At 35.2% G+C, this 10,716-nt stretch overlaps 2 protein-coding genes across 2 annotated transcripts; one reads left to right on the forward strand and one right to left on the reverse strand.

Moving 5' to 3' along the window:
* The first annotated feature begins 2,320 nt into the window (after positions 1-2,320).
* On the forward strand, positions 2,321-4,778 carry LOC120157845 (bZIP transcription factor 60-like). Its single transcript, XM_039168849.1, has 3 exons — positions 2,321-2,812; positions 3,637-3,860; positions 4,448-4,778. Exons 1-3 carry the CDS (start codon positions 2,442-2,444, stop codon positions 4,696-4,698), a joined length of 846 nt encoding a protein of 281 aa, XP_039024780.1. The 5' UTR covers positions 2,321-2,441; the 3' UTR covers positions 4,699-4,778.
* Positions 4,779-4,842: 64 nt separating this feature from the next.
* Positions 4,843-9,497, reverse strand: LOC120157846 (NAC domain containing protein 50-like). Its single transcript, XM_039168850.1, has 5 exons — positions 9,221-9,497; positions 8,642-8,919; position 8,217; positions 7,953-8,068; positions 4,843-5,811 (listed from the first exon to the last, which is right to left on the reverse strand). The coding sequence occupies exons 1-5, from the start codon at positions 9,441-9,443 to the stop codon at positions 5,209-5,211; spliced, it is 1,221 nt and encodes a 406-aa protein (XP_039024781.1). The 5' UTR covers positions 9,444-9,497; the 3' UTR covers positions 4,843-5,208.
* Between the last annotated feature and the right edge of the window lie 1,219 nt (positions 9,498-10,716).

The raw sequence follows: 10,716 nt of genomic DNA on the forward strand, positions 1-10,716 counted from the left end.
GACCATGTATCAGCAACGTTAAGTCGAAGCTCGATTGCAATCATATAGTACTGAATGACAACATCAATATCGCCTTTTTCCTTCCAAGCATTTGCCATGTTTCCATAACTCTTAGCAAAACGAGTCATTTTTGGCAGTGCACATGTCATAATCATGCAACATTGGTGAGCTAGGGCCAACTGTATATCTTCATTAACTTCAAGTGAATCATATCCTTTGTGAGGCACAATACCAAGGGAAGAAGCATGCTCCTGTTTGGCCCCATAAACGGCAGCTTCTTCAAGTTGTAAGAGGAAGAGCCTGACGACCCAGAAATGCTGGTGTTGTTCAGAAAACTACTTCTTCGATCCTTGCAAGCAGGGCTAGAATCTCGTTCCTGTGGGCAGCAAGTGTGGAATCCAAACGTTCACGGAAGCTGTGTACGCGAGTGAGAGCACGCTCCGCCATTTCTTTGAACTTGAACTTTTGAGAACAAGAACCAAGGAAGAAGAAGAAGAAGATTACTAATGAGAATAGTAATACAAGGAACCAGAAAATTCAATGAACGCAAAATAATAATAATAATCAAAGGATCCAATGAAATGGATCAGAACCAATAAATAAATACATAAATCAAATGCAACTTTCCAAAGAGGCAAAAAAAATTTCGACCCCTCATTTCTTTTCCCCGTGGTTCCTCGTCCCCCGGCATTTTATAAATAATATATATATAGGAAGAAGAAATGAGATTTGGTTTGAATTAGTGGGGGTAGTGGCCGGTCATGGTAGAAGGGGAAAAGAATGGTTGTTGGGTAGTGTTTGAGTGGGTGAGGTAATGGTGGGGTAGTATATGGGGCTTACAAAAAATAATAATAATAATAATAATAAATAATATAATAAAATATTTTTTTTGTAGACTCGGATAAAATCGGGTGTCTACAACGTGATAGTTAATAAAATTGGTATAATTACACATTTGATCTTTGATATTTGTACATTCTTTCAATTTAGTCTTAATTTAAATTAATAAATTTAATCCTCTAATTATATGAGGACACGTCTCATCATATGATTAGAGAACTTTTCGCTTATAATTTTAATTAATTTAATATAATATTTTTCAACCAGATGATGACACGTGTCACTATCTTGTTAAAGGAAAAGTGTGGGGATTGAACCTAAGTATTGTTGCATCAAGGAGGAAAAGCAAACATTACCAATAATCCAAGCCTTCATTTATTTTTAAGCTTACATAATTTTGTACAAACCTGCTATGGCTACTAAAAAAATAAAGAAAGAAAACTACTTATTTAGGGACTTAAATCTAAACAAATTATATAATTAGGACACTCTAATCATAAATTAATACAAAATTAAAAATAAATTTAATATTTTTTACATATTTAGACAAAAAATTAATATTTTTTTGTCATAATTATAATTTAATGACTTTAACTTTTACATCTGAGTTAAAAAATATGTTGATTCTATTAAACAAATTTTAAATTCAAAATTTAATTTTTTTTAAGTTTTACTTTTGAGTTAAAGAAATAATTTTAAAAATGAAAATTTTAACTCAAAAGTTAAAGTAATATTATTCGACTCAAATATAAAAATTAAAATTATTAAATTATAATTATGAAAAAGAAAAAGATATTAAATTTTGTCTTAAAATGTAAAAGTCAAAATATTAATTTGTGATTAGAGTGCCCTAATCATATAGTTTGCTTAGATTTAAGTCTCTAAATAAGTATTTTATTTCTTTATTTTTTGTAGTAGCCACAATAGGTTTTATACAAAAATATGTATGCCTAATCACAAATGAAGGTTTGGCTTAGTGATAATGCTTGCTTTTCCTCCTCTATGCAGCAATACATGGATTCAAACCTCACCCCTCTCAACTTGATGAAGCTTGTTTTTCCTTTAATCTTATGATGAGAAGTGTCACCAGGTTGGAAAAAATGTTATATTAAATAAATTAAAATTATATAAAAAGCTCTCCAATTATAATTATATAAAAAAGCTCTTCAATTATATGATGACACATGTCGTCATATAATTAGAAGATTAAATTTATTAAATTAAATTAAGATTAAATTAAAAAATATATAAATATTAAGGATTAAATGTATAATTATACAAATTTTATTAACTGTCACATCATACTTTTGTAAATGTTAACAGCTAGTGGTCAGATTGACAAGAATTTAAAAATGATATTCGAAATAAAAAGAAGCTATAGTTAGGTGGTCTCTGGTATAGTTTACCCTTAATTTTTCTTATATAAATTCATCTGAATCGCACCCTTCGTCTTTAAGGAAACAGATTTCAATAGGGAGTATTTTTTCTTCTCTGTTGTTGGGTTCAATTTAATTCCTCACTTTATTTTTCCCGATCTTAAACATAATCCCTCTTTTTCGTCTATCGTAAATCCTAATAATTTCATCTTCCGTTGGGTTTTCATGGAGGAAATCAATTGGGATACCCTCTTCCTCGAGGCTGACTTTCCCGATTTCGGAGATATCTTACAGAATGACCAGGGACCGGAAACTGAAGCGTCTCCTCAACCCTTTTCGACCGAGAATCGCGATCTAGAACAGGCAGTGTCTTCATGGATGGGGGAGATTGAGAAGGCTTTGATGGAGGATGATCATTCTCTCGATAGGGCTGAGACTCAACCTGCCTCCGATGATGATTTCTTCGCCGATTTACTGGCTGATTCACCTCCTAGTGGCGGCGGTGGCGTTGCCGTAGAAGGCGTTGATTTCCGCAAACAAAACCAGGCCCACACCGACGCCGATAAAGATGATCCCGTTGTTAAGAAACAGAGAAGGTATAAATTGATATTCCCGATTTATAATTTTTGTCTATTGTTGACTAAAATTGTATTTTATTTAAATTTGATTTGTTGCATGTCGAATTTGAAGTACAAGTGTAATCGCTTACGTAAGAAACTCGAGCTCAATAGAGTTTTTTCATTTAAAGCTGTATTGATCTTCCCAATCTATTATCGTTCTCTATTTTTCACTAGAATTGTATTTCTTTCAAATTTATTAGTTGCATGTCTAATTTGAAGTAAGTGGTGTAGTCATTTACTTAAGAAACTTTAGTTTTACTGAAATCAACTCAATTGAATTGTACTTTTAAAGCTTGAGTTTGATTTGAAATGAACATCAAATTGCTCAAGCGTAAGCTTTCATCTTCAAAAACAGAATCTTGATTTTCATTGTTGAGTTCAAACTCGATATAAATTTTAAATTGGTATTTTTCGATACTAATTAAAAGTAAGTTAAATATTAAAAATGAAAAAGTTTGATTAGTCTCCAACCTTTACGAAGCTACTCGAGTCAAGTATTAAGATACATTAATTCAACTTGCATGGGAGCTCAACCTTGATTTGATTATGATCAAATTCGTTTGATTGTGATTTTTTACCCAATAAGAAGTGAACTTGGTTTCCATGCTCAAGTTCAATCTCCATTTTTATATTAGAACTCAAGTCAAAATTCAGATTTCTGAACACTAATTAGAAATAAATAATAAAAAACTAAATTAGGCGCAAGTAGTTTGTGAACAGAGTTGTCTTTTTTAAACCCAAATTGGAAGATAAGGGACTGCTTTTAATGCAATTGATTGATCTGAATGGTTTCTTTTTAGGCAGTTGAGAAACAGAGATGCAGCGGTGAGATCAAGGGAGAGGAAGAAGATTTATGTCAAGGATCTTGAGATGAAGAGTAGGTATTTGGAAGGGGAATGCAGGAGGCTGAGCCATATGCTTCAGTTCTTCATTGCTGAGAATCAAGCTCTTCGTCTTACTTTGCATAAGGGTGGCACATTTGATGCGTCCTCAGGCAAGCAGGAGTCTGCTGTGCTCTTGTTGGGTATGTTATGAGTCTCTATACCATCTCTCTTTGCATTCGTACTCTTCTGTTTAATATTACACTGAGAAGAAAGCACTTTTTGTCTTCACAAATGGATTATGTTACTGGGCTCCAGTTTTAATGTCCTATATGAAGTGTGCATTCATGTGTACGTTACTGGACTGCTTGTCTTCGTTTAAAATTACTGGACTCGGGGTTTTAATTCTAATATGATATGTGTTCAAGGGGCATATGCTCATGTTTGGATATGCATTTTTCGGGTATTTCAAAAAAAAAAGAAGAGCTGTTTAGCAAACAGTACTTGTTTTTGGCCTTTGCAAGTATGTTGTTCTAGTTGTATTCTTCTAGATCGAAGTCGTAATGGAATTGGCATCAAGCTTATTAGTGAAGTATAGATGTCAAGAGGGCTGTTTTGCGGCTTATTGTACTTCTGATCCTCTAAAGATTAGTGACTTAATAATCTGCCCGGGAGTGGGAGAACTCGATGCTTTTCGTATTCTTTGTTACTTATTAGGACACTGTTGCTATTAATTATGGTTCATTCTTTTAAGCCTGTTGAACAGTTATATCATTGTTTGCTTTTGTAGAATCCCTGCTGTTGGGTTCCCTGCTTTGGTTCCTGGGCATCATGTGCCTCTTCGCCCTGCCGACACTGCCCAAGTCAGTTCCACTGGCAAACGAAGAAACACGAAGTCCCGAAAGAGTGGCTCCAAGAGGGGTAGAGAGTAACCCGGTCAGAACAACTTTTATGAAAAGTAGGAGATGCAAGGCATCAAGGGAAAAGCTGAAAGAAATTTATTGTTTTTCTGGGAATTTTAGTTCCATTTTAGGTTTTTAATTTGATGACGTGTGGGTCTTATTGTGTTATAATGACATTTGTGGGTTCATAATAAGCACTTTTCCATCTTTGTTTTTGGATTTAAAACTCTTTTGTTGTATATTTAATTTGTTTGGATAACTATAAATGTACAAGTTCTTTTAATTAAGCTTTAAAAAAATCAAAATAATACTTCTCTATTCATTTTCAATGGAAGATCTGGCCATCTAGGTACATCTTCAAAGGTTCATCAACCAAGGATTAAACAAGGAGAATTTGCAACATTCATCGACAAGACAAGCCGAATGATAATGTCCTAATTCTACAACCATGCCTAATTCTACAGCCATGCCTAATTCTACAGCCATGCCGGTGAACAATAATTCATGCCTAAATAAGGGTAATGATAAGGAAATCCGTCAGAAAAGCACCTAGGCTCCCCGTGCTACATGTCTCGGTTGCTCCTCTTCAGATCCTCATTTTCATCGATAAGAGAATCGATCCTTGAATGCAGCACTCGGTTGCTCCTCTTCAGATCCTCATCTTCGTCGATAAGAGAATCGATCGAGTGCTGCTCCTCTTCAGATCCTCATCTTCGTCGATAAGAGAATCGATCCTTGAATGTAGAATGCTGATCATAGTTCGAGCACTCATCAATTCAAGCTTCAACGTCTCCCTCTCAAAGGAAATCTTACAGACCTCGCTTTGCAGTTCGTTGATAAGTTTCATGCAGTCAGGTGGCACAACGGAATCTAGACTACTCGTAATGTTTTTTGGCGGAAGAGGAGAACAAGAATTCTCTTTCGGTTCTATCAACGAAAATTCCAAGAGTGCAGAAGCCGCCGTTTTTGTTGTGGATGATGGAGACATCGCGGTTGTTGTAGCTGAACAATGACCTTGAGTAATTCTAGTAGAATCCTCAGAAATATTTGCATGGTTCGGAACTGAATCCGTATGCCGCCTTCTCTTGTTTCGGGATAGAGGTAAAGGTGATTCTCGATTATGGTTGCATAGTGGCAGGCAATCATCTGATCTATCTATAGGTGACAAAGTACGGTCATCCGTTCTCTCATTCGGCAACTCTCTCAGAACTTCATCACTAGGCGGAGCATCCTCGTCCAGATATTTAATGTCCTGCCACCATAAAACAGAGTTCAGAAGCAATTCTTCAATCAAGGCATAAGAATAAGAGGCACATAACATTCAGGTAATATAACAGTAGCATCTGACATGAAGCATTAAAAACCATAGAGATAACAACTAAATCAAGAGCAATGTTATGTTAGTTGGACTTGAGTTTGCCAGATATCAGTATGTGTTCGGACGAACATTCAATCTTAGTTTTAAAAGGTGCAAGGCACACTGAGGGGCAAAGGGTAACTAAAGCCTAGGCGCAGGCGACGCATACTTTTATACTAAAAGGTTTATAAATCCTTTCTAGATCATATCCAAACTCATTACCTACCTATTCACTCATGAAGCATTTAATCTCTTCCTAATACTATTCCTTCACCATTGCTTGTCCCCTCCTCAAGAGTCGAGACCTATTTCTACCATTCACAACACCCATTGCTTGTCCCACGGACTAATCTGTTAGGAGATTGTTGCAGCCCTTATTTTTCTTGTTGGATCAAACCAATAGTGTTGATCTGCCTAATCAAGGCTATATAAAGCTAGTTTTGCTTAGTTTTACAGCAGCCGACATCCTTTTTTCGTCTATTGATATAGAGCTGAATTCATACATTATACAGCAAGGAAATGTGTACAGTCTCCTCGCCTGGATGATTGGATCAACTCCAGTCATTAATGTGGCTCGTGTATTCGCACACCACTGCTGGATTCATACATTATACAACAAGGAAATGTATGCAGTCTCTTCGCCTGGATCGACGCCTTAACTCCTCCATTAATGTGGCTCGTGTATTCACACATCATTGTTTCTTAATAAATCTATGGCTTAAGGGCTACTTTTGCCCGGCAAAAGGGTCACTGTTACCCTGTAGTAAACCCAATTTATCATGTCTCCTTTTTATTCTTCCACTGTATAATCTCCTTATATTTTGATTCTTTGTTGTATAAACTCTTGATGATCTTCAGTAGCTGACTAGTTTTTATCCCTTATCCCTGAGGTGCATGCTTCTTGTGCCTATAGAAAAGCCCACGAAGCGCATGCCTGGGAGGGCTTCCCGTTTTGCACTTCGCCTACCTCTCCAAAGGGACTTTTCTCCGCACCCACCAACGCCTTGCAACTTGGGCACGCTTCTGAAAATTAAGCATTCAATTATTCCTAAGCTTGTCCATTTATTTAGAGGGTTCTTTAACCATCATGACATCCACTATGTTAATAATTGTAGATATTCCGGCCGGAATCAAATGTTACCACATAGGCCTGAGGTTCTTCATTTTTTATAATTACCCATGTCCGAGACCCATGTTTGACAACTACCGGAACAAGGGGTTATAATCTTCCAAACACATCCGTGTGCAATACTCACATCAGTTGCATAGCTATAAAATATACTTACAGAACTATATACCTTGCTTTTATAGAACTATCCTTGTAAATCAGAGCTCAGCAGGCAATCTCGCCATATTACTCGCCATCATCTTTCTAAACAAATAAAGGGATAAACGAAACAGTTCTTTGGCCTGGAATTTTCCAATTCAATTAAAATGTCAAATAAGTCTAGAAATACTCGGTTATTTGTTGAGGATTTAGGGTTTAAAATGTTAAATTTTTATATAAAACTATAAAACATGTGAAGTCATCAAAGTGAGGATCTAAAGGAAAATTCAGAGCTATCCTTATAGAACTATATAACTTGCTTTTATAGAACTATCCTTGTAAATCAGAGCTCAGCAGGCAATCTCGCCATATTACTCGCCATCATCTTTGTAAACAAATAAAGGGTTAAACGAAACAGTTCTTTGGCCTGGAATTTTCTAATTCAATTAAAATGTCAAATAAGTCTAGAAATACTCGGTTATTTGTTGAGGATTTAGGGTTTAAAATGTTAAATTTTTATATAATACTATAAAACATGTGAAGTCATCAAAGTGAGGATCTAAAGGAAAATTCAACACTTCAAAAAACATGAACAGCTACAATGTAGTCAATTATTATAATAATGCCATAGCAAGAAAGATAAGGCACAAACCTGCTCGGAACCGATCCTTTGAACATTGTTTCTTTCAGTCGCAGCATTCTGAGCAGCTGCTGCATCATTGCCGGCTATTGAATCATTCACAGTTACATCATCATCCTTGGTGTCTACTCCCGGAATCAAAATGGCTGAATCATCATCCCATTCTGCCTCAATGAAAGGTGCGTAACGGTTTCCATTCGGTGGTCCAATATTATTCTTGTGAATTACTCTACATAGCACATACCCTACACCACCAAAAAGAGAGGAAACCAAAAAAAAATCTTATTAGTTTATGATAGTAAAATCGAAAGTTTGTTTATAGAGAAAATTGCAGGACTTCTAAACATAAGGGTTAAAATAATAATAAACCATGAAAATAAAAACGCTAATAACCCTACAGGTTCGTCCATCCTTTAGTATAATCAGATCAATGCAGCATAATACCTAAGGCACAACACAACATACTAATCTATAAACTATTTCGTATCAAAATTTTATTTCATCATCCAAATTATAGGTGAAACACGAGGCAACTGTTGTTGTACATGAAAGCTTAATCTATAACCACAACATAAACACTTGGAGCTATGCATAACAGATCTCATTCAACACAAGCTCAATTTTAATGGTCTCAAACATGCAATGCTCCAGTTCTTGCCAAGTATTTCAAGCTAAAATTCTATATCTTTTGTCATCCAAAATATTGTCGAAATGTGGTGCAAAAGTTAGCATACAAAATAACTTAAATCCATAACATTAATATTAGAAGTCACGATGATCATCATTCACCATTAATATCAAATTAAATAGTTTCAAACCTGCAATGCTCCAATCCTTTCCAACTCTTCTTCAACAAGCCGGTATTCATGCATAACCCAATTGGTTCGCAATCCATCCGGAGCTTTCCCGCTATGAAAGACTAATGTCTTCTTCATCCCGATAACCTTCGAATTGTGACGGACCTCTCTATCTTTACCCGTGGTCTTCCAATACCCTTGCTTTGTAGCCCTATTCATTCTTCCCCCATTTCCATACTTCTTATCCAATGAACTGAAGAAATACCATTCCTGGTCTCTGGTTTTCAATCTTGATTTGTCTGAAAAACAAAGGCAATATACTTTAGCAACATAAATTGAAATTTAAGTAAAAATCAACAAAAGAGTATCATGATAATAGAAAAGTTATTATAAAAATATAAGATGCAGAAAAAAAAATCAAAAATACTAATTAGACAAGGAATATTAATATATATGGTTAATAAAAGAAAATTATTTCATGATATTATTGAATTTTCAGTTCAGAAATCTACCAGAAATAAATTTTAATAACTAAACTGAAAGATAAAATTAAAGTTGAACTTCTAAATTTTAGAACTAAAATTGAAAAATAAAAATAACCTGACAGAGTCCAAGGTTCATGATTGTAAATATCAACTTCACCGATTGCCTTAAATCTGACAGACTTGTTGATAACTTTTCTTTTCAAATAATAACTAGCCAATTCTTCATCGGTTGGGTGGAATCGAAATCCAGGTGCTAAAGCCGTCGCTGAACTGTTAGTCTTCGCCGCCGCCGCCGCCGCCGGTCTTTGATCTGGCGCTAAAGAATTTTGACGAGACATAGAGAGATACTAGTTTGGGGGAAACATAAAATACAAAAATAGGACGTTTCTGTGGGTGATGTTAATATAAATAGTTGAACGATTTCAAATAAATAAATATTCGGTTTTTTGATTGATGGTCAAGGAATAGAGTTCCTTCGGTTGCAAGAAATTTCACTTACTTTATAATTTGTTGGCCAAAGCGTTTAAATAAGGGTAAAGTATATAAATTGTCCCCTAACTTTTAGGATACTTGCATTTTGATCACCTAACTTTTGAAACTTGCAATACAGTCATCGAACTTTTAATTCGTTTTCAATAAGGTTCTTGCTGATACCTTCTGTTAGTTAAGGCTGACGTAGCACTTAACCCCATTAATTTTTCTGACGTGGCAATAATAGTTTTTTCTTCCTTATTTCTTCATTCTTCTTATTCTTCTTCTTCCTCTCCCTCTTTCCTTCATTTATTCTTCTTCTTAATTAGGCGCGACTTGTCCCTGTTGAACTCAAACAAAAACCCCATCGAAAACTCCGTTTCTTTGCCAACCGACTACACCACACGAGAGCGTTTTCCCCAAGCTATATCAGGCGCAGACTGAAGAATAATAATCAAACATTAAGCACAAGTTGAAAGAACAAATTGCAGGAGAGGAAAAGACTTACCCTACATTAAAGTCATACTGCTTACTGCCATCATTGTTCAAATGCAACATGGAATGCCATGGTTCTTTTTAAATCATATCAAATATTTGTAAATAGATTTGTGCAATAAAACGAGTAGAGCTGTAAATGAGCAAAACTTACAAAAATGGCACTTTTCGTTACCACTTATGAAAAATAAACAAACACGTTGATAAACATAAAATAAAAATGTATGCAAACAACTCAAAACTTGTTCAAGAAGTAAAGACTACAAGAAGGGGGTGAGAGACAGTAATGAGCGATATGATAAAATACTGAAGTTTGAAGACAATATAATCATTTTGAGCACTCACCTCTTTAATGAAGTCAATATAGAGAAAAGCACCATGCTTAAACTGAGTTCCACCACCGGGAAATGTGAGGTACTCTCCAGTTACTTTAACCCAGTTCTGATGACCCTTAATTTGTGCCAACTGAGTATGGGGAACGTTACGATACCATATCTGCATCAGCAAGAACTCATTCGTTAATTCATCTCTTCAAACATAGAATTAAAGTGAAAAAAGTGAACCAACAAATGTGAAGTAAAAGTACATTCTCTTTGCATTTTGGCCACCCAATTGGGCTTTTTCGGTGGGGGTTTTTGTTTGAGT

This window comes from Hibiscus syriacus, unplaced genomic scaffold (genome assembly GCF_006381635.1).
Source record: "Hibiscus syriacus cultivar Baekdansim isolate YM2019G1 unplaced genomic scaffold, ASM638163v2 tig00111276_pilon, whole genome shotgun sequence".
Taxonomy (NCBI): Eukaryota; Viridiplantae; Streptophyta; class Magnoliopsida; order Malvales; family Malvaceae; genus Hibiscus; species Hibiscus syriacus.

Coding starts and splice junctions, on each gene's coding strand:
- LOC120157845 (XM_039168849.1), top strand. CDS start 2,442: ATGGAGGAAATCAATTGGGATACCCTCTTCCTCGAGGCTGACTTTCCC. Junction 2,813..3,636: donor GTTGTTAAGAAACAGAGAAG/GTATAAATTGAT, acceptor GTTTCTTTTTAG/GCAGTTGAGAAACAGAGATG. Junction 3,861..4,447: donor GTCTGCTGTGCTCTTGTTGG/GTATGTTATGAG, acceptor TTGCTTTTGTAG/AATCCCTGCTGTTGGGTTCC.
- LOC120157846 (XM_039168850.1), bottom strand. CDS start 9,443: ATGTCTCGTCAAAATTCTTTAGCGCCAGATCAAAGACCGGCGGCGGCG. Junction 8,920..9,220: donor TGAACCTTGGACTCTGTCAG/GTTATTTTTATT, acceptor TTTGTTTTTCAG/ACAAATCAAGATTGAAAACC. Junction 5,812..7,952: donor CAGCCATTTTGATTCCGGGA/GTAGACACCAAG, acceptor TTATGGTGGCAG/GACATTAAATATCTGGACGA.